Below are 24,064 nucleotides of genomic sequence, written 5' to 3' on the forward strand. Positions count from 1 at the left end.
AGATGTATGGTATCAGTTTTCTGATCTACAGATAAAATTATTTCTCCGTTTTGTCTGATTTGCTATTAAAGAATAAGGATCTTGCTACAGCCTTTGTTTCTCTTCTGTGGTCCATGAAATTCAATAGTAAAACCCTTCTCCCCATACTGATGAAGAAACAGTGAAAGTAGCGTTACTCAAGCTTTTTATTCCTGGTTCATGTACGCTACAATACCGAGTACTTCTTGCACGCAGGCATTTCAGTAATCACTTTAGCTTATTCTAGCGCTAGAGTTGTGTAAAGCCTGAAATTATTACACACCCTGATAATGAGCAGATTACGAAAGATGGGCTCTGGAGAGAAGATTCCGTTGACAAGTCGTATGTTTTCTTGATAAGATTAGATTACCTAGATGATGGTGTAGTAATGTGCCTAAAAGAAAAAGGCATTCAGAGTCTGTTGCGCTGTTAGGCAAATCACATACGTTTCTAAAACAGTCTATACATTATGAATGTGTTTCCCAAAACCTGAATGAGACGGTAGGCTTTGCTTAAACTTCTAGTAGACACTAAAAATGTAGACAGATGTTTGAATCCAAGTTGAATTTAAATAGAAGCTTACAGTTAATAAAAACAATTGTCATGCTTGCATTGACTTTGTTAAGGAAATCTGTGTTTGTTAAAGGTGTAGTTTATAAAACTGAAGGAAATACTTGGAATAAGAGCACTTTAAACAAAGCAGGACTTGCCTACTTCTTTCAAGGAAGTAAGTTCTGTAAACTGTGATATACGTTGCGACAGAAGTGGTTCCGTGGTAGATCTGACACACCAGTTCTTGCAGTCTTTACTTGTACTAACTTTTGTTGAAGAAAGTACAGCCTTTGTCTGGACAAGAGCTAAAAGATCAGGTAGTCTGATCCTGAAGATGCTCAAACATATCACTTTGACTACTTTACCAGCTGTAGTGGAAAAATTCAGTGAACTGGGAAAAAAATTTTGTACTTGAAATGCCTTAGGTGGGGAAAAAATTGATTAAGTTAGTTGTAAAGATTGAACGTACTTGCTTTTGAGCATGGAAGAAAATTTTCTTTTAGATGAGTAGTGCAGACATTTTCATCAGAACTGGTAGTGTCTCCTTTGTAGCTAATGATAAATTTCTGCAGTTTTGAAACAGTGCCTGGCTTCCTAGAATTAGATGGTTAAATTCTTGAAAGTGGAAGTTGCAAGAGTTCCTTAAGAGGCAGTTAGGATTCATAGCATGTGGTATGATCACTTGTTGCAGATAATTTTCTCCTTTAGGTCTTTAGCTTTTGTCTTTCATTCTGTATTCCATTTTCACATTCCACCACTATTCTTTTTAGCTGAAACATGTTGAAGCGTGTAGATGGAGCTAATATAAATTGATGCAGAGTAATAAAAAAAACCCACAAAACTATGTTGGCGTAATTATTTTACTCTTGATTTGTGTGGATCCAGGATTTCAGTGTTCTAATGTACTTTGGTTTGGTTTCTGACTAAAGGGCTATATTTCAAAGTTAAGGCAGTTCTTCAGTAGAAGCTATCTGGCAGAGGAGTGTGTTAATCGGACCACCACTGCAAAGTTCTAGGTTGCTTGTCAGTCAGGAACAAAATGTGGAAGATTGTGTGAGAATAGTGGCGATGACTTGCCGTGGGTTTTTTTCTCCCCTTGTACGAGTAATCCAAATACACTTTGCTAGGCTTAACAAGGAATTCTTTTAACAGAACTTATTAGAAAAGTATGAGCTAATAGAAGACCAGTAGATGTAGTTAAGATGGCTGTATTTAAGGAAAATTGTGTAGTAACTTTTAGAATAATTTCTGGTATCTGATATGTAGTTAAATTCTGGGTAACTTCTGTTAGTAGGAAGTAATTTAATTAATCTGTAGTTTTAACAAGAATTTTTTTTTTCAATTTTCAGGTAATTTATTAAATCTTTCTACCTTTCTTTTTTTTTTTTTATTTCCACATGCTACCATTTTAGGTTGTTTAAAACTTTTTTTACCAAGACCAGGAGTTCATAGAACTATGGTTAAGTATAAAGTTAATAAAATTAAAGGAATGAAAGCTTTAAACAAGCATGTAAGGCTTATTGATTAACTCAAATACATAAATATTTACTAATATGTTTGAACCATGGTTTAAATCTAATTCTTTTGGTTCCCTGTGTGTGAGTTCTTACTAAGGGATGGACGCTAACTGTAATTCATATTTTGCTAGTGTTTTGCATGTTTTTATTCTCTTATTACAGCATTGTTGGGGATGTTGGGAGGGAAGAGTTATTACTACCAGAAGAGAATATTCTGATTAAAGTTCTAGTGAAAGTGTTGTCTAATCCTAACATGCATGGTAAATGTACATGCGGGAAATGAAATGTGACACTTCCATAGTAAGTTTGTCCTGTTTTACAAGTAGGGTCAAATATTTTAAGAGTATCGTGTTCAAGATGAAAAATAAACGTTGGTAGAAGAGAAAGTGAGATGAGACTGCAAGTTATTTTCAGAGCTGGTGCAGATTTCTGCAACCATAACCTTGTCACTGTTCATCATTCACTTTCCTGTACTTCAGCAGCAGCCGCCACTGATGTCAAGAATGATCCTGTTTACACCAGTAAATCAGGGTCATACTGCTTCCTGTGCTTCACAGTCACCAATTAGGGCGGTGTTCTTGGGCATGAAGAAGAACAGAGAGCTCTAAAAGATATGGCCTTGAACTGTCACCAGGGTCTATCTTTCAAAATCCACTTCAACTAGATAAGAAGGCTCCCTTTGTCTCAAAGTACAACTAATTGGCATTGGGGTGATGGTGGATGGGATGGGTTATCAAAAACACTTCAGACTGTGTATTTTAATGCTGAGGAGTAAGGGACTGGTAAAGTGATATTTTAAAGATACGGCCCTGAGCAAACAATAATGAGAAGTGGTAATCTTGGGTCTGTCTTTACTCGTAGCCACCCTACATCATGTTGCAGTGCAGCAGAGATTATGTCTGTTCTGTTTTTCCATACCATGCGGTACAAAGTGCAAGATCCCAGAAACGCCAGCAACGACCGGTTTGTTCTTTCAAAGGTAAAATAACGACTGTTACGCTATACAGTTGCAGTCTGCTACTAAGGAGCTGTCTGTCTGTAAATTAAATTGACTTGTCTTCCTTGATTTATGCTTACTTATGCTTGTATCTACACAGAAGTCTACGGGAAATATTTGAGAGCTTGGAATTTGTCTACTTCAGAAAGACAAATAAAAGCTGGTTGACTTAAGTTGTAGCATAACTCAAAAATAATTTAAAAGTGTCTGTATAATATGTCTTGGTAAGTCTTAACTTCACTATGTTAAGTTGTTCCAATATTAAATAATAAATGTTATTATATTGTCTATAAAATCTATGAAGAAATATTAACATCTGTTTTATTTTGGCTTAACCAATTTTCTAATGAGTAAGTCACAGTTAGCTTTTGTGCTCTACTTGTTAAATGCAGACATGCTGTTATGCCTGCAGTCACGTCACGGATGTGCACTAATTACTGTCAGCTTTTCAGGGAGCATTATATGAAATAGTTATGGTAGGTTAGTGAGTAGTTTGCATTCCTACAGTGCCAGTATGATATTAAAGTCAATACTACTTCTGAAGCCACTGTGGTTCAGAAAACACATAGAACCACAATCTGGACTGTCCATTAGCGTTTCTATCGCCTTTTGCATTGTGCCCTTGCAAATCACAGGGACATCTCGATCATATGACATAAAGGCAGTTGAGGGGCCTTCAGAAAACATAATGATGTAAAAAATGGCAGATGAAGTACTCCAGTGAGGCAGGTTCCATCTTTGAGTCAGAGTTTCTCACATGGTGGCTTACAATAGTGCTGCATAGCTGATGGGATATATCCTTGCACTGGATATAATAACTGTTGCCACTTCCGGTTACCATTCTGAAATAAGTAATTGAAGGAGAAGCAAGCAGCTAATGCTGCGGTGGTAAAGCAATAGAGAGAGGGTTGCTTCTTCATATTTGCTTTACCTCTCTCTAATTAATCAGGGTTTCTGCCCAGAGTTGCTAAATGGCTTCAAACCTCTGCATGCTTTTTTGACTCCTAATGACTTCATGGGTGGAAGATGACTACTACTTTGCAGTTGTCCAGTTGGACCTGGCCGCAAGGATCTGAGTGTCTAAAGCTTAAAATCTTGCCTGTTGTCACTCACTGCATCTTACCTTGAATATGTATGTATTGAAGAAGTTCTAATGGGATAACGCTTGCTCATCCATCTGCTTACTGGTTTAGTGAACAGTGCTGTGTTCTTGAAACTGGTACCTAAGCAAATTTAATCAAGGTTTTTTATTTGGAGACCAAAACTACTTTTTGGAATTGGACCTGCATGGCTGAGAGATACCCCCTTACTCTTCCATGTTGATTTTGTCGAGGACATCCTAAACAGCCCTCAGGAGTGCTGCATTCTTTCTGTCTTAACTGTAGTCAGATCTGGGGTGCTCTAAGCAGGGACACGGGGGACTCGGAAACAAGCATCAGCGTGAATGTTGCGTTGTAAAGGTGTTTTATAACTCGATCCCTTTTTAGTGGACATAAGAACCTGATTCCGGGGTTTGTCAGCTTTGTAGAATTTTGCCTTGATACTAGGATATCGTGAAGCTTCTGCTTTGCTTAAAATTTATGTTTCTTTCTAGGGTCATGCAGCACCAATTTTATATTCAGTTTGGGCAGAGGCGGGCTTTCTACAAGAAGCAGAATTACTGAACTTGAGGAAAATTGATTCTGTCTTAGAAGGACACCCAGTACCAGTGAGTGCTCGTAACCTTTGATATAAGATGGTGTTTTCTGTAAAACAAGAAGTGCATGTATTTTGCAGCAATTCCTGGTTGCCAGTACAGGAAAGGATAAGTAGAGCAAAGACAAAGACTTATAAGAAGGATGATGGTATTTATGGCTTCACAACTGAATCAGTGTCTGTGTTTGAATGAGCATGTAAAAATGACCTTTGTTGTTGTAGTACAGTTCCCCTACAGTCCTGTATGTCAGTATTTTCCGTTTAAAAAAGGTGTATGTGAAGTTCCAGCATGGCTTTCCTCATTCTTTAAGAAGCTTTGAGGTATTTCAAGAGTTTATATGCAGTTTGGTCACTTCATTGGTCTTTCCATTCCCAGCCAGTTGTTTCAATTGATTCTTTTTTACACAAAATCACCAATTCTTAGCTGTTGCCATCCAAGGCATAGCTGAGAAGTTCCTGGGCCGTAGGTACCATTCCCTCTCAGAGACCCTAGTTAGGTTGTGGCACTGATCATCAAGGTACGTGCATTGCAGGGAAAGAAGGGGAACAGAACAAAATTTGGAGGGACTTGCACTGTATTGTTGGGGCTGAGAAGCTGAATTTTGATGTGTGTCGAACCATCTTCTAGAACTGGAATTCAGTTCCTCTGTTTCTTAACTGTAAAATAATTGTCTTTTTATTCTCAGAGACAAGCATTCACTGATGTGGCTACTGGATCCCTTGGTCAGGGTCTTGGTGCTGCATGTGGAATGGCATACACTGGTAAATTCTTTGACAGAGCCAGGTAATTCCATCTTCATATTTCATTATTATAGGCACTCAATGGGAATATTTTGTGAAAATAAATTATATTCTTATCTCAATCAGGAAAAAAACCTCCTCCTTGTCCTCGATTTGGCTGTGATAAAGTTAATTTTTTTTTCGTAGTAGCTGGCATAGTGCTGTGTTTTGGATTTTAGTATGAGAATAATGTTGATAACACACTGATGTTTTAGTTGTTGCTAAGCGGTGCTTACACTAGTCAAGGACTTTTCAGCTTCTCATGCTCTGCCAGCGAGAAGCTGGGAGGGGACACAACCAGGACAGCTGACCCAAACTGGCCAAGGGCTATTCCGTACCATATGATGTCATGCTCAGTGTATAAACTGGGGGGAGTTGACTGGGCGGGGGACCGCTGGTCGGGAACTGGCTGGGCATCGGTTGGCGGGTGGTGAGCAATTGCATTGTGCATCACTTACTTTGTATATTCTGTTGTTGTTGTTGTTGTTATTGCTATTTTCCCTTCCTTTTCTGTCTTGTTAAACTGTCTTTATCTCAACCCACAAATTTTACTTACTTTTTCTCCGATTCTCTGCCCCATCCCTCTGCAGGGCTGGGAGTGAGCGAACAGCTGTGTGGTGGTTAGCTGCCTGCCGGATAAACCACTACAGTCCTTTTTGGCGCCCAATGTGAGGCTCGAAGGGTTGAGATAATGACAGATCTGACCAGAGCGTGTTAAAACAAATTTATGATAAGCATTCATTCTATTAGTTTAATAGTTGCTGGTCACAATGTTGATTCATTTGCTCTCAGAGTTGTTGTGCTTGTTCTCGGAGTTGTCTTATGTAACACCTCACTTGCCGTATGCACTCCCTGTGGTGCTGTGTATCACCACTGGGAGTTGGATTGAAGTTATCGCTTCACTGTATTGTGTAACACTGGCTTACGGTATGATAAAATTATTGGTTGTGAGATTGTACTCAGCACTGCCGTCATCCCCATACTTTGGGAGCCATCTCTCAGAAACTATTAATAATTACACTTTTTACCTCTTCTCCTCAGAGAGCCAATCTATGGGGGAGGTGGGGGGACACTTTCCCTGCTCCTTCACCTTCCCTTTCTCCTTCAGGCTAGTTACAACATCTCTTGAGAACTTTTAATACCCTTGGGATGTTCAAACCAGCATGTTCGTATTGCTATGGCTCCTGAATGTGGTTCAGGTCTTGTTTAGGGTTAAACAACTATTTAAGTATACCATCGCTACAGGCACTGTGGCGACTCCAATCCCGGCGACGGGCGCTGCAGCTGAAGCAAAGAACCAACCCATGCTGGTATCAGTCGCCCCTATACACAAGAAGAAATACACAAGAAAATCAGTTCGTTTAGTTCGTCAGAACATGAACCAGGGCCACCATGACGACAGGAGGAGGAGGAGGAGACAGAACCCATAAATGATATGGTAACCACCCTAACCGTATCCCTGAGTGAGCCGCGAGATATGCGAAAAGATTTTAGTCATCGTCAAGGTGAGCACATTGTCACCTAGCTGCTCCGATGCTGAGATAACAGGGCCAGTAGCCTGGAATTAGAGGGTAGGGAAGCCAAGCAGCTGGGATCCCTTTCTAGGGAAGGGGGCATTGACAAAGCGATTGGAAAAGGGGCACAAGCCCTCAGCCTCTGGAGGTGACTCCTGTCGGGCGTGAAAGAAAGGTATCCCTTCAAGGAAGATGTTATATGTCACCCAGGCAAGTGGACCGCCATGGAGAGACTTATCCAGTACCTGAGGGAATTAGCCGTGCTGGAGGTGGTTTAAGGTGACCTGAACAACGAGCGGTTATCCAAAGATCCAGATGAAGTCAAGTGCACGTGACCCATGTGGCGGAATTTTGTACGACACGCACCATCATCGCACGCAAACTCATTGGCAGTAACGACGTGGAAAGACGGAGAGGGACAAACGCTGGATGCGTTGGCTGGCCAACTCTGGCAACGCGAAGAAAGTATCTCTTCCTCCCTACGGGCCTGCGTCTCAGCTGTGGAAAAACTGTCTGAAAAACTGTCCCGAGAGTTCCAGCAGCTCAAAGAGGCTATGTCCTACTCCCCACCTGTATGGACCAGTATCTCAGCCATTAGGAGTCAGCATCCCTCTGCTCAAGAGAGAGGATATAGTGGATACACACCACAGGCCACCCTGTGGTTTTACCTGCGTGACCACGGAGAGGACACGAGGAAGTGGGATGGAAAATTGACCTCGACCCTAGAGGCACAGGTACGTGAGTTGCAAGGAAAAACAATCACAAAAGGGGGTTCTTCCAGGAAAATTGCTGCTCCCGTTTCCAGTGAGCAGTTCCCCAGACAGAGCGGAAGGGCTGATCTTACTTCTGATCTTAATAAAGGGACTTTTGATTTGCATTTACAAGAAGTGAGTAACAAGTAGCATGACCAGGACTAGAGGGGCCCTGCCTCCAGCCAGGTGGAGGAAAGGGACAACTGGGTTTACTGGGCTGTGTGGATTCGATGGCCTGGCACATCAGACCCATGGGAGTATAAGGCTCTAGTGGACACGGGTGCACAGTGCGCCCTAATGCCATCAAGCTATAAGGAGGCAGAACCCATCTGTATTTCTGGAGTGACATGGGGATGCCAACAGCTGACTGTATTGGAGGCCGAAGTGAGCCTAACTGGGAACGAGTGGCAAAAGCACCCCATTGTGACAAGCCCAGAGGCTCCGTGCATCCTTGGCATAGACTACCTCAGGAGAGGGTATTTCAAGGACCCAAAAGGGTACCGGTGGGCTTTTGGTATAGCTGCCTTGGAGACAGAGGGAATTAAACAGCTGTCCACCCTGCCCGGTCTCTCAGAGGACCCTTCCGTTGTGAGGTTGTGGAGGGTCGAAGAACAACAGGTGCCCATTGCCACCACAACGGTGCACCGGCGGCAATATCGCACCAACCGAGACGCCCTGATTCCCATCCGTAAGCTGATTTGTCGACTGGAGAGCCAAGGAGTGATCAGCAAGATTCGCTCACCCTTTAACAGTCCCGTCTGGCCAGTGCAAAAGTCTAATGGAGAGTGGAGACTGACAGCCGACTATTGTGGCCTGAATGAAGTCACGCTGTCGCCGAGTGCTGCTCTGCCGGGCATGCTAGAATTTCAATACGACTTGGAGTCAAAGGCAGCCAAGTGGTATGCCACAACTGGTACTGCTAATGCGTTTTTCTCAATCCCTTTGGCAGCAGAGTGCAGGCCACAGTTTGCTTTCACTTGGAGGGGCGTCCAGTACACCCGGAATCGATTGCCCCAGGGGTGGAAACACAGCCCCGCCATTTGCCATGGACTGATCCAGACGGCACGGGAACAGGGTGAGGCTCCGGAAGATGTGCAATATGGTGGTGATGATATCGTGTGGGGCAAGACAGCAGAAGTTGTTTTTAAGAAAGGGAAGAAAATAGTCCAGATCCTCCTGAAAGCCAGTTTTGCCATAAAACGAAGTAAGGTCAAGGGACCTGCGCAGGAGATCCAGTTTTTAGGAATAAAATGGCAAGATGGACGTCATCAGATCCCAATGGATGTGATCAACAAAATAACAGCCATGGCTCCACCAACTAGCAAATTTTGGAGAATGCATATTCCAAATTGGAGTCTGATTGTAAGCCTTCTCTATCAAGTGACCCGGAAGAAGAACGATTTCAAATGGGGCCCTGAGCAACAACAAGCCTTTGAACAAATTAAACAGGAGAGAGTTCATGCAGTAGCCCTTGGGCCAGTCCCAGCAAGGCAAGATGTAAAAAATGTGCTCTACACTGCAGCCGGGGAGAATGGCCCTACCTGGAGCCTCTGGCAGAAAGCACCAGGGGACACTCGAGGTTGACCCCTAGGGTTTTGGAGTCGGGGATACAGAGGATCCGAGGCCTGCTATACTCCACCTGGAGAAGAGATATCAGCAGCATATGAAGGGGTACGAGCTGCTTCGGAACTGGTTGGTACTGAAGCACAGCTCCTCCTGGCACCCCGACTGCCGGCGCTGGGCTGGATGTTCAAAGGGAGGGTCCCCTGTACATGTCATGCAGCTGGTGCTACGTGGAGTAAGTAGGTCGCACTGATCACACAACAAGCTCAGATAGAGAACCCCAGTTGCCCAGGAGTCTTGGAAGTGATCCTGGACTGGCCAGAAGGCAAAGATTTTGGAATATCACTAGAGGAGGAGGTGACGTGCGCTGAGGAGGCCCCACTGTATAATAAACTACCATAAAATGAGAAGCAGTACGCCCTGTTCACTGATGGGTCCTGTTGTCTTGTGGGAAAGCATCAGAGATGGCAGACTGCTGTATGGAGTCCTATACGACAAGTCGCAGAAACTCCTGAAGGAGAAGGTGAATCGAGTCAGTTTGCAGAGGTGAGGGCCATCCAGCTGGCTTTAGACATTGCTGAATGAGAAAAGCGGCCAGTGCTCTGTCTCTATACTGACTCATGGATGGTGGCAAATGCCCTGTGGGGGTGGTTGCAGCAGCGGAAGCAGAGCAACCGTCAGTGCAGAGGCAAACCCATCTGGGCTGCCGCATTGTCGCAAGATGCTGCTGCCCGGGTAGAGAACCTGGTTGTAAAAGTATGTCACGTAGATGCTCATGTACCCAAGAGGCGGGCCACTGAGGAACATCAAAACAACCAGCAGGTGGATCAGGCTGCTAAGATCGAAGTGGCTCAGGTGGATCTGGACTGGCAACATAAGGGTGAATTATTTACAGCTCGGTGTGCCCACGACACCTCAGGCCATCAAGGAGGAGATGCAGCATATTAGATGGGCTCATGATCGAGGGGTGGACTTGACCATGGACACTATTGCACAGGTTATCCATGAGTGTGAAACGTGCTGCAGTCAAGCAAGCCAAGCGGTTAAAGCCTCTGTGCTATGGAGGATGAGGGCTGAAATATAAATATGGGGAGGCCTGGCAGATCGATTATATCACACTCCCATAAACCCGCCAAGGCTAGCGCCATGTGCTCACCACAGTGGAAGCAACCACCGGATGGCTGGAAACACATTTCGTGCCACCAAACACGTTTCATGCCACCACCTGGAACACTATCCTGGGCCTTGAAAAGGAAGTCCTGTGGCGACATGGCACCCCCGAAAGAATTGAGTCAGACAACGAGACTCATTTCTTAAACTACCTCATAGACACCGGGGCCAAAGAGCTCGGCATTGAGTGGGTATATCGCATCCCCTGTCGTGCACCAGCTTCCGGGAAAATCAAACGATACAATGGACTGTTAATGACTACACTGAGAGCAATGGGTGCTGGGACATTCAAACATTGGGATACACATTTAGCAAAAGCTACCTGGTTAGTCAACACTAGGACATCTGTCAATCGAGCTGGTCCTGCCCAGTCAAACCTTTTACGTACAGTGGAGGGGGATAAAGTCCCTGTAGTGCACATGAAAAATATTCTGGGGAAGACAGTCTGGGTTACTCCTGCCTCGGGCAAAGGAAAACCCAGTTGTGGGATTGCTTTTGCTCAAGGACCTGGGTGCATTTGGTGGGTGATGCAGGAGGATGGGGATATCCAATGTGTACCTCAAGGGGATTTGATTTTGGGTGAAAATAGCCAATGAATTAAATTATATTATGTTAATTGCTATATAATACTGTATATCGTCACTTCAATGGTGGCTATATGCCATATCAATGGTATTACAGTAGGAGTCACCCAGATTAATGAAGAATGAACTTTGAAGGTGAGCAAAGTGCAGTGATGATAGAACCGGTCAAGCACAGCGATAATGGAACCAGAACTGGCTTCAACATGCAGCAGTCCAACACCACACACCATCTCTCCTGCTCGGAAGGACTGTTATGGCAGATGGAGCCCAAAGTCATGGACTAAATGAACTCGGTGAACATTTTATTGGGATGGTCTATAGACGAAGGGAATGATATGTGTGTATATATTAGAAGACAGGAAAAGTGCTGGTGATTAATTGGAATGTATTGGAAAGTGTGGGACCTGGGCATGACGTAGATGGTATAGAATAAGGGGTGGATACTGTCCTGGTTTCAGCTGGGATAGAGGTTTTTTTCTTTTTGTAGTAGCTGGCATAGTGCTGCGTTTTGGATTTTAGTATGAGAGTAATGTTGATAACACACCGATGTTTTAGTTGTTGCTAAGCAGTGCTTACACTAGTCAAGGACTTTTCAGCTTCTCATGCCCTGCCAGCGAGAAGCTGGGAGGGGACACAGCCAGGACAGCTGACCCAAACTGGCCAAGGGCTATTCTGTACCATATGATGTCATGCTCAGTATATAAACTGGGGGGAGTTGACTGGGGGTTCCCGCTGCTTGGGAACTGGCTGGGCATCGGTCAGCAGGTGGTGAGCAATTGCATTGTGCATCACTTATTTTGTGTATTCTTTTATGATTATGATTGTTGTTGTTATTATTATTATTTCCCTTTCTTTTCTGTCCTATTAAACTGCCTTTATCTCAACCCACAAATTTTAACACCACCACCCACCCCCCCCACCCCCATCCCCCCACCCCCCCCCGATTCTCTCTCCCATCCCACTGGGCAGGGTGGAGTGAGCGAATGGCTGTGCTGTCTTTAGCTGGCTGCCGGGTTAAACCACAACATCCTTTATTCTATTTTCCATTCCCAAATCTGATTTCAAATTCAGGTTTTAACTGATAGATTACTAGCCTGATAATTACAAAGCTATTGCCAGTGAAATTACCAAGGATTTAAAGACTAGCAAGAATTAGTGCATATGTCTGTTCCTTCTGTAACCTGACAGCATTGCAAGGTGATGTTCCTAAACAGAGAAGACAGTAAGTTGTTGGAGCAGCCTCTAACTTCCAGAGAGTAATTGATAGCCATTTTGAGACTGGTATGTGTCCCCTTAGAAGGAAGACGCAAACTAGAGATGCGTCTGTTCAAAGTCAGATGACAAATAATGGAGAACATGTATCTAGATAAGGAACTGTTATGGTCAATAACAGCACCATTGAATCATAAAGTAGGGCTATGTTACCAGAAAATGTTATCAGAAAGGCACTTGACTCCATAGAGACAAAAATGGCTGCTTCTGCCATTTGTTTTGTGGACAAGAAAAGTACATGTCTAAAGGCAAATCTCTATGAGGAAGAAAATAGCCTGATGTAGTTGATATATTTTATGTGGCAGATCTAGTACATTCGAGCATAGGCTGCCCGGTTAATGTGTCCTACACTTCACTAGCTTGAAATTATTTCTGTGAAAGATGACTTGCTGATTTTAATTGAGTTTAGCAGATGCTACATGTGGAAAAAAATCTAACCAGTGCTTACAGGACAGAGGAAAAAGGTGGTCTTGCATGTAGTACTGGGGAGCAGCTTATGTGGAAGGAGTTCAGATTTAGCTGAAGGCAGGTGGGATTCAGATCGAAAGTCTGTTATAGCTTAATGTCTAGTAAAAAAAAAAATCGCTAACAGCCATCTTGATTATTTTGTTTTAAAATTATATATGTGAAGGCTGATTTACTATTCTTTTTAAATTTTAATAGGTAATAAACATTTATAAAGCTTTGTCATCCAAAAAAAGAGTGGTAATACAAGAAAAATACTGTGGCTGAATTCTGCAGAGATCAGGCCGTACTCCTGCTACCTGAATTTTACCTAAATAGAAAGCTTTAGAGTTTGGAGAAGTAGTCTACAAAGTCATATTCATGCTGGTTATCTTTTTCCTGAATTCCGAATTTGGTTATGCAGCATGCTGTAATCCGTAGTTGAGTTCGTCCCCAGTTTTTATAGTTTCCTGAAATTAAATTATTGGGTGTCCTTCCAGAGAGTATATGGTAGGAACGAGGAAGCAGACAGTAATCTTTCATGCATTGTTAGTGAACTTGCTGAGTCACAGTGACAGTGTTTAATGGGCCTATTCATTCAAGCCTTGCAACAGGAGGCTTAAGGCCTGATTTTTTTGAGACAAAAGTTTGAAAAGGAGTACAGTATTTCGCATCTTATTTTTTTCATGTGTAAACAGCTCAAAAGTATTTTAATTTAATTTGTTATCTGAGGGGATGTAAGGTTATGTAAGGGTTATGTAAGGTTATCCGAGGGGAATGTATTGAGCAATGGGAGTTGAGTTTGGGACAGAAAAAGTAGTGAAGTCTCACTATGAATTGTTAGAGGGGTTTTGCTTTTGATTTGATTGCGCTTACACATCAAAGTTTTGTTGGTGTTTTTTTTTATTAATTTCTTTGTCTAGCTATCGAGTGTATTGTCTGCTTGGAGATGGAGAGTTATCTGAAGGCTCTGTTTGGGAGGCAATGGCCTTTGCTGGGTTCTACAAGCTTGATAATCTCGTTGCTATATTTGATGTTAACCGTCTTGGACAAAGTGACCCTGCCCCTCTGCAGCATCATGTTGAAATTTACCAGAAACGCTGTGAAGCCTTTGGGTATGTGATTGGAAGAAGTTCAGTGTAGTCTCCCATTTGAAACTGTATGTTTTATTTGCTTTTCAGAATTTTTTGAATGAGCTTTCAGCTCTAAAGGATACCTTCACCAAGAAAGATGGTCTTTTCATAATGCCTGATACTGGTTGTCTTTATTGCTACAGCAGGAATATTAAAAGTGGCAGAATTTTTTGTTTAGAGAAAAAATAAAAGGACTGCTTACTTGGATAAATTTGTTAGGGGATCTTAAAGCAGTTTTTTATCACATTAAATACAGATTTTATAACTGTTTGTGTGACCAAATTTGCTGTTGTAGGGAGTAGATCAGAAAAAAGGGCATGGAAACCATTACTCGTGAGAGAATTCTTTGTATTGGCTTTAATTTAGTTTAGAAATGTATATTTCTATGTAGATGCAAAAATCCATGATGAAAAACTTTGTCAGATGCGATAGTAGCCATGCAAATTATGATGGAGCATTTTTATTTTAATTAACTTTCATTGTCAGTTTTTAAAATGATTTCTAGATGTTTGATTTACTCTTGTGATTAAAAATGGCTATTATGTCTGAAGAAATGTAGGATAACTTAGTTATCTGTGGGCTGTGAATTTTGCTAGTAGCTGTTAATCCCTCTGTGACTCATTTTGCGTTATAAAAAAGGGACTATGATATTTTATGATCTCGAATGCTAGTTCGTGTTTCTGGCGTAATTTGGGTCTCTTAAAAAGACACTGCATTGGAATGAAGTTAGTATTCGTTATTGTTATTGCTAACTACCAGAGAGCATCACATGCTACAAGCCTTTAGAAACAGTTGATCTGTTTGTGTTCTTAGCTGGCATGCTATCATCGTTGATGGACACAGTGTGGAGGAACTTTGCAAAGCCTTTGGCCAAGCCAAACATCAGCCAACGGCTATCATTGCAAAGACTTTTAAAGGCAAAGGCATATCAGGTAATAAAATCTCCGTTGCTTTGCATACGCATGGGTATATAATAATATGTACGTAGTGCTGCAATAAAGGTGCAGTCATTAAAAAAATATAGAAGTTTAATGTTTCATACATTAGAAAAAGGTTGGTATCCTGTCAGCTTTTTGACTTGATCATGCTACCATATGCTCTGAAAACTCAGAACTTCACCCTATTGTTTTTTTCCTTTGTTGCCTTTTCTTATGGAGGACATTAGATTGATGCTTCATTGGAAGCAGGCAAAGATGTGGCTGTCAGTTCTTCACATCATCCAGCCAGGTGCGCTTCCATATAGACTGGGCTTTTACAGATTCCCAGTTGCAGAGTAGGATTTCCCTTGCTGTCAGCTGTACTTGAGTTGTTACTCTTTAAAAGGTCTTTTCTAGTCTGGAAGATGGCCAGGGGGAGAGGGAACATTGGACCATGCGACTTGGTCTTGAAAATTGCCCTAGCAAAAGGGGTCAACCTTCTTGGCTTGCTCTTGATCCCTAGACTCAGAGAGAGTAGTCTGAGAAGGGTGTAACTTTGTCACAGAAGCTCCCTGCTCCCTGTGTTGCAGATAACTGGGTCTGGTCGTTACCAGCCAGGCAGTATAAATGCATAGAAAACAAGGAGGGATGCTGCATTTTAGTTTTGACAGAGCTCGGTGAGACGTGGTATATAAGCTACCTGGTCATACTACAGGTTATTTCGTATGATCTGATGTGTAATTCATTGAGATACAGGATACAGTAGTCCATAGAAATTATTTCATAGGTTAGCAGCTGTTTTGGATTTTGGAGTTCACCGTGCCTCTAAGATCCTTTTGTAGTTTTCACGTGGTGTGAAACTTACCTAAACGTCATTGTCTAGGGGACAGATGTGTACCTACACATTTGAGCAATAGCATGCAGAAAGTCTTTCAAACTCTCCATACTTCTCAACAACGTTAGTGCTAAGAAAATGATTTTGGTTCTTGCAAGTGAGATGTGTGCATCCATAGAATGGAGTAAATGCATATTCAGTGTGTCAGGGGTTGCCATGATTCTGTTCAGCTACAGCTTTTAGCAGCACTCTGTGAATTTGTTTTTCTGACCGGATAAATATTACTAACAGGAGTGAATATCTTCATTCCTTTTCATTGAGTAAGCAAGCAAAATTTATTATTCTTAGTGAAAAGCAGTATATCAGCCAGAGAGGTAATTTTGCTGTTAGTGCCGGTTGCACAAAGATAAGCGTCATCGGAAGCTATTAAAATAAAGCTGTAAAATGTCAGGTCTTGTTTGAATTAGACAGCTTGGTTAACTGTTGTTTGAAACTTATCTGAGTTTGTTTATTTAGGCCTAGCTGTTGAAACTTCATGTTAACTGTTCACACTGATTTACCGTTTACTTCTTGCCACACTTATGGACCAGGTCTTTTAGGTGCCAATTTAAAAACAATTTCAGTAGAAGATGCTGGAATTTCATTGCTAGTTTGGAATATATGGAATTTTACTATTTCTCTTACGTATGTAAGCGTGTCTGTCTTAATGCAATTGAAGAGTATTGTAATTGTTTACAGTGGGTATGATAAGGAAGTTCTTCCTTGGAAGACTGTAATACTCCACTGCACTTTTATCTGGGTAAAATCTGCAGCTAAAACCTTAGACAGTTTTTGTATTTTTCTTACTCGTAATGTAATTTTAAATACCCAGGTGTTGAAGATAAGGAAAGCTGGCATGGAAAGCCCCTTCCAAAAAACATGGCTGAACAAGTCATTCAGGAAATAGATGACAAAATCCAAAATAAGAAAAAGCTTTCTCCAGCCCTCCCAGAAGAAGACGCACCTGTAGTAAATATTAGAAACATTAAGATGCCCTCTCCACCAACTTACAAAGTGGGAGAAAAGGTACTCCCTTCCTTTTTCACTGTTTGTCAGATATCTTCGAAGTGTGAGACTCTTTAATGGATGGCAGGAGTTTCTGTGTTATCCCTTGCCACGATTTCAACTACCCACCTCTTCTCTGCTATTTTGAGTATTCTGGTAAACACCTACCCCCGTGGTGTGACACACAGACAGTCAACTCACTGGGTATTGAAAGGATGTATTAAAATATAAAGACTCAAATCGCCCTTCTTAATTTTGTGATCATTATCAATTATCCAAACTATTTTATGTGTATTTAAAATTAAAGAAACTCCAAGAGGTTCAGTGAATTTCCATGATTGGAAACCAAGGTTTTCAAAACTTCCTGGCTGGATTGGTAGGATGTTGCTGATTTCAGCACAGATGTGTGTCCTGATGCTTCACTGTATTTTGTTTGTTTGTTTGTTTACTCTTCTGTGTGTCACTGTTCTCATATGTACTTTTGACACTGCTAACATTTGAAATGGTTTTGGTTGTGTTTCGGTTTGGTTTTTTAATTGTATGTGCATGCACTCATGGAAAAACAAGAAAATGGGGGGGGGGGGGGGGAGCTTCTAGAAACAGAAAGTTCTAACAGTACTGCTGTATTTTTCTTTTCCTAGTGGGCTACCCGCAAAGCTTATGGTGTTGCACTTGCAAAACTGGGCCATGCTAATGATCGAGTGATTGCTTTGGATGGAGACACAAAGAACTCCACCTTCTCAGAGCTCTTTAAGAAAGAACATCCCAGTCGCTACATTGAATGCTACATTGCTGAACAGAACATGGTAACTGGTCTCTTAGTGTTATGAAATACCGGTATTACACAGCAGGATCTAAGACCATTCAGTCTGAGTCTTCAGAGAGTGGGGTTTTAATGTTTACTTTTCATATGTGTATTCATGGATATTTAATTTGAATTGCTCGCTTCTTAGGGAAAAACTAGGCTATGGCAAAAGCTTACAAATATAATACAACAGGAGTGCTTCTAATCATTCTTTCCTAATCCCCCTCTTTTTTTTTTTTATTTTTGCGGTCATATTGTCTGCGTTTCAGCAGAACACAAAGAGATGGCAACATGTAAACAACAGGAATACTTTCCACAGTGTGATTTGTAGACGTTTAACTCTGAAAAGACTTTTTAGGGTTGGTTTGGTTTTTTGTTTTTTTTTTTTTTCCCCACAAGAAATGGAATGTCACAACGTGACAATGAGTTCTACGCCAGACTGCAGTACAAAGATGAGGACAGAGAAACAGTTCATAAAGTTAGCCTGATGACACTTGTACAGAAAGGACTAAAATAATTTGATAACTCATCTGTTTGACCAAGTCTTCAGTTGCCACCTGTATGGGTTCACTGAAGCAAATGAAATTAAAGACACAAATTCAGGCAGAAATTTGTTGTTGTCTTTAATGATTGATAACCAAATAAGCCATGGACTGTCTCTTGCAAATGTTATACTAGGGCAGTTTCATGAGCTTGAGTCACGCATTTTGGATTTACATCAGCTTAGGAGAAACTTGCCATGAAGAGCGGGCCGATTTCTACGTAAAGTAAATGTATGGGGTAATTGTAGCAGTAAACAATTTAAGGACCTTGTTCTAATTTCCATCTTGCTGAAGAAGGGCCCTTTTACTAAATACCAGTCCAGAGAAAAGAAGCTGCCGGTAAGGATCAACAATAACAGCTAGCAGTTGAGGCAAGGAGCAGAGGAAGATGCTGGAGGATAGATACTGGGAGAGCGAGTTGCCTCCTTTCCTTTTTGGAAAGGCCAACAATTAGGAGCAGGACTAGACAGAGATTTTTAATCTGCATTGAGAGCTTCTTGCTAAAGTTTTATGGTGGGAAGTCCCACAGATGATCTCTTGGAAACAATTGATAAATGAGGAATTCACTGTTCTTGTACAATCTCCCTCTTTTCAGGTGAGCATTGCAGTTGGTTGTGCCACTCGTGACAGAACTGTTGCTTTTGCCAGCACCTTTGCTACTTTCTTCACACGGGCATTTGACCAAATCCGTATGGCTGCCATCTCCGAGAGTAACATCAATCTCTGTGGGTCGCATTGTGGCGTTTCTATTGGTAAGGGCAGCCCTGGTGTATTTATCAGCATTCCCGTCCATTTAGTGATAAGTGTCTAGCAGTCAAACTGATAATGCTTTGTGGAGACAATCAGTAATATAGCTGTGATGGTATAACAGTGGCACCATTTATAGGAAGAAGTCATATTTGCAATTCGCTTTTATCAGACGTTGTATTCAGAAAGAATGAGTAAGATTTCAAGCCTTCATCAGCTCATCTGCTTTTTTTCTCTTATCAGTTTGACCTTATCAGTTTTACCAGTTTGATAGAGTGATGTAAAGGGATTGTATTGAAAGCGAGGAGCTTAGGTTCCTTTCCATCTTTGCAGTTGACGTCCTCTGTGATGAGAGTAGTCGTGTGCTTACTGTGTCTTTGTTTTCCGGTCCCTAAAATGAGAAACTAATGATACTTACTCTTGCACAGATGCTCTTGACCACCAATCTCAAAAACACTGTACAAGGGATAAATATTTTTGGTTTATTATGCCTTTGAAGATCACCGATTTGAAATAATTGCTTCAACTTATCTCAGTATTTGTTACTACTGAAGCAGTTAATGCATTGATTAGAAAAACCCAAAGTACTAATGGAACAGGAACTGTGAAGCTGTTACGTAATTCAGAAAATTGGCAGTACCTTCTCTGGTCTTTGCTTCCCATCATAACTGTTTGGTACATGTCAGATCAGATTGGGATTTGATTTTGGTTTGAGGGAGGAAGGGAGTTGTGGTTTTTGTGGTGGTGTGGTTGGTTGGTTGGTTGGTTTGTTTGTTTGTTTTTAATGAAATGCATAGACATCACCCATGAAAACAGGAGCAGACTTGCATACCAAGAAGGAAAATGCCAATAGACATTCATGCTTGAAAAACTACTAGGTATTTATAGGGGAAAAGAAAGAGAGAGAGAGCTGACAGGGGTAGTAAATTAAGGCTCTCTGTATACATAAATTTTTCAGTTGATTTAATAGTTTTGACTAGCAGTATGGTTTGGAGGAGGGTTGGGGTTTTTTGTTTAAAGCAAAATAGTTAGTTTGACCTGTAATATTAGTAAAGCTTTAAAGATTTAAAGATGCTTCATAAATGTGTGTAGTCTCATCCAGAACCTCAAGCTTAACTTGCAGCAGTATAGAGCATGTTTTAGTAGCGGAGACTGTAAGTAGAGTGTATCAGATTATGGCTTGTGTGTCATTAAGGGAGGGATTCTATTACAAGCCTCTTTTCTTTTTAAAATCAGTCCTCCCACCTCATCATAGTCTAGTTCAATCCAGTTTAAGACTTTTAGCAAACAGCAAAGGGCGTTGGTGCAAAAGTCAATTAGCTTTGGTCTTTGCTCATTTAAGAAGATAAAACTCCTTTGGGTTACCTGAATTGTCTCCTAGAACTACACTTGCACGTTTCAGTTTTCAGCACTTGAAATGTTCTGCTGGGAGCTGTGATTGTGACGTGCCTACTTAGATTTGTAAAGTCGTTTGAGTTACAAATCTGATTCGGGCCTCGACTCTGATTTTCAAAAAAGAATTTGAATCCAAAGTTTTGCAACCAAGTTGTAAAATAAAGTAATTCAGAGAAATCTTTTAGCAGTTAGAAAATTAAATTCTAAATGGAAGGGTATGTATTAAGTGTATGTCCTGTTAGAACTTTGAGCTTGCATGGAATTCAGAATCCTAACTGGATATGTGGTGAAAATTGAAGTTTTATGTATGCAGTTCCAGGTAGACCTGGGCTTCTGCTGCATTGAAATGTGGACCCATTACATTTATGAGAAATAACTATCACGACGACCTTCTGAACTTGTCCTGAGTTCACGCCTAGACCAATACTTGCTGATGGACCAAAACATCTAATGAAACATTAAATATGTTTTCAAGGTCATAAGAGAATAATGGAAAATTTTCTGTATTTTCCAAACTGAACATATAGGGAAAGAAATCATAGTCTACATGTGTCAAAAATAGAAATATCAGTTGTTTAGACAACCAGTTTTATATTCTAGACATTTGATACCATTCATATTAAGCACTCGCATTTTTTTGTTAAGCTATAAATATAGGTTTTGCAGATGTAATTGAGAATCACGCTCTTCTGATCTGCATTACTCTAAAACCACATAAATCAGGATTTTTGTAAGGCTGCACTTGGGGCCGAACTCAGCTTAGTGCGAGTCTGTAAATTACTAGTATGAACTGTGAATGCCGGTATTATTGGCACCACGTTAGCAAAAGTAGGACAAAGATGAGTACTCTCTTTACCTTGGGTAAGATTCTGATTCAGGTACCTGTTAATTTTGTTCTTCATAATTTCACTTTTCTTCTATGTATACATTGTGTGGATATGTTTTAGGAGAGGAAAATGCCCGCTGAGCTCCCGTTCTTTCAGTCAGAGCGCGCACTGATTTAGAAACTGTGACGTTGAGAATTTCTTTTCATGTCATGACTGAAAGCCAAGATGCTCTCTTTTCCTGGTTTGTGCTTACTTTATTAGTAATGTATAGCGGCAGAGTTCAATGATTGATTTCTTTAACGTATTCAAAGTTCTTCAGAGTTTTGTGCTGCTCTTACGAAAATGCTCCCCTCCTTCCTCGTGAACGCGTCCTTGAGTAACAGGTAGTGGGTGCATGTGGGAAGGCTTATTGCCCCGCTTCTGCTCTGCAGGCTGTGACGTGCCTGGATTCAGAACTCTTTGCATGGTTAGTTTGGAACAGTGCCATTCCCAAAGCACCGTTACATAAGGTCATTGGGGGCGGAGGGCGTTGTGGTTGTTTCTTTAACTATGGTAAATCATGGCATCCAGCACATGTTCTGGTTAACGATTCTTTTTTATAGATCTGCAGTTTATGCCATAAGGCACTTGAGTTGTTAAATTAACAACATGGATGCCCTATTGCTCTTTAAAAGACTTTTTATAGTGTTGAGAAATACATACCCTTCATTTAATCTTGAAGTGAGCCTAAGAATTTGAGAGTAGTTGTACCAAGTGCATTCTCCATTTCTGACGGAATACATGCAATTCTCCTTTCACATTTCCAGCAGTTTAAATCGAGAGGAATGCTATTGACAAGTACAAATTTTGCTGGTGCAGCCTCAGTACTTGTAAATCTGAAAATGCTCAGATATCTTGTGATCCTCTTTCTGTATCTGTACCCTTCCTGCTTTGGTTGTCTTCCTTTTGTGGTGTTTGTGTTACGCTTTATTTTCTATTTTTTCTTTTTAACCCCAGTTCTCTTTCTTTTTAGTCTCTTTCTATCTTTATTTGCTGTTTAGATGGGTCCAAGTTAGAGGAGAAGATGATTCTTTTCTCAAGCAGGTAGACTTGCATGTCCTGTGTGTGCCTGATTTTATACTTTTTTTTTTTTTTTTCCCCCTGGTTTACATTGAACCTCACTGCTATATTGAGTGACTGTCAAAAATGCTCACTTACTCTTTTGTAACCCTGGTTTAATTCTTTTAGGTGAGGATGGGCCATCTCAGATGGGACTGGAGGATCTGTGCATGTTCCGGGCTGTTCCCAATGCCACTGTGTTTTACCCTAGCGATGCTGTAGCCACTGAAAAAGCAGTGGAAATAGCTGCCAACACCAAGGTTTGCATCACAGTGTTTCTGAGCCAGAGAATTTTTTTTTTTTAAACTTTTTTTGTTGCTTCTGGCATGTCTCTTGCATGTCTCTACCCACAGAAATTCTTTCAAAGGCTTCAGCGTGGCAGTGGGATGTTTTCTTTGCATGGAAAGGTTGCAGACATTCTGTCCAGGCTACTGCAGAATGAACAATGTGGCCACAGAATGCTGTGGGCCAGATCTGGGGAGATGTAAATGATTACACAGCGATAGCAGTTTGGGTCTAAATTGGCTCAGAAATAAGGGCGAGTGTAACTCTCTTGTTGGTCTTCAGAAAACCTACAGAAAGTACACTCCTAGTATGATATCTCTGGGGTCAGAACTGAAGCAGGATATGGAAAGAAAAATTTATTTTGAGGATTTTGATCATCGGGTGCCTGTACATGAAAGCTCAGGAGTCAGGTCCTCTAGTAGTCTAAGACAGTACATCTTTTGGAGATACTGAGAGTTGGTGCTTATGCTGGTTGACAGTCTCACTGGTCACCTTTTGCTCCTCTGTTGCCAATGATGGATTGCAGTTAAATTGGACTGTGGCTGAAGACGACTAAGACTTCCCACATGGCTGTGACAGAGTTTCTGATTTCTCTTATCTTCAGCTAATTTGACATAGTAATGGTCAAACATCATTGGTAGCATTGGGTCGGATCATCTTGAGTGGTACGTCTTTTGGCTGTCATAGGAATTTACCTTGAGAAAGGAGAAAATAATCTGAAAAACCTTCAGTCTTGCTAGTACAGCCTTTAAGTGAAGGAGTGTGGAAATTTGGTATGTAATGAATGTGGCAAGTGGTTTGTGGGGGAAAAAAGATGGGGGGCGGGGCGGGAAAGGAGTGTAAGGTAGTGTGAGGGAGAGATTAGATTTAAGTACTGGTTTGTTACTTGTTTTGGAAGGGCATCTGAACATTAAACGATGGTAAGGATTTTTCCTTGCTTTCAGGTGAGCATTTCTTTTTTTGCTTTAAAGTCGCTAGAGTAAAATTTGCACATTTGGCAAAGTTCTAAGATTCTAATTAACTCGAGTAGGATTCTCCATTTCCACAAGAGAACAAAAGAGAAATAAAGATCTTGGACTCAGAAAGAAAATTGTAAGTTATCAGTGTGCTCTAGGAAGAGGTTGACTGTATTGTAGTGTCTGAAACAACCAGCTATTGAAAAAAGACTAATGGGAAGGGAGGGGGGCAAGTTTACTCAGTGGAACCAGAGGTAACGTAAAAGGGTGAAAACCAGACAAAGAGAAAAAGTTGGTTTGCTGTATTTTTTTCGTAGGGTTTAAAAACTAGAATGTCAACACCTTTCTGGTTTTGTAACTTATAACTTGTTTACTTTGGAAACAGGGCATTTGTTTCATAAGAACTAGTCGTCCTGAAAATCCTGTTATTTACAACAACAACGAGGACTTCCATATTGGACAGGCAAAGGTAAATATTGCCCAGATAAATAGAATCAGAAAAACTATGCAAAGTTCCTCCTGTAAAAGCCCCTTGCCCTCTAAAGCATTCCAATGCCAAAGATTTGATCTTTTTAATAAAATCTCCAGAAATGTTAGAAATATCAATAAGATTTATTGTTAA

General features: G+C 41.2%; 1 protein-coding gene across 1 annotated transcript in view; it reads left to right on the forward strand.

Annotated features, from left to right (window-relative positions):
- Positions 1-24,064, forward strand: part of TKT (transketolase) — a 31,324-nt gene that overhangs the window by 1,883 nt on the left and 5,377 nt on the right. The window contains exons 2-11 of the mRNA XM_072875809.1: positions 2,949-3,066; positions 4,679-4,792; positions 5,466-5,563; positions 13,782-13,973; positions 14,805-14,923; positions 16,615-16,808; positions 17,429-17,593; positions 18,730-18,886; positions 22,331-22,461; positions 23,828-23,911. Of these exons, the coding sequence (XP_072731910.1) occupies positions 2,949-3,066; positions 4,679-4,792; positions 5,466-5,563; positions 13,782-13,973; positions 14,805-14,923; positions 16,615-16,808; positions 17,429-17,593; positions 18,730-18,886; positions 22,331-22,461; positions 23,828-23,911 (1,372 nt within the window). The remainder of the gene's footprint in view (positions 1-2,948; positions 3,067-4,678; positions 4,793-5,465; positions 5,564-13,781; positions 13,974-14,804; positions 14,924-16,614; positions 16,809-17,428; positions 17,594-18,729; positions 18,887-22,330; positions 22,462-23,827; positions 23,912-24,064) is intronic.

Source organism: Ciconia boyciana, chromosome 11 (assembly GCF_034638445.1).
Source record: "Ciconia boyciana chromosome 11, ASM3463844v1, whole genome shotgun sequence".
NCBI lineage: Eukaryota > Metazoa > Chordata > Aves > Ciconiiformes > Ciconiidae > Ciconia > Ciconia boyciana.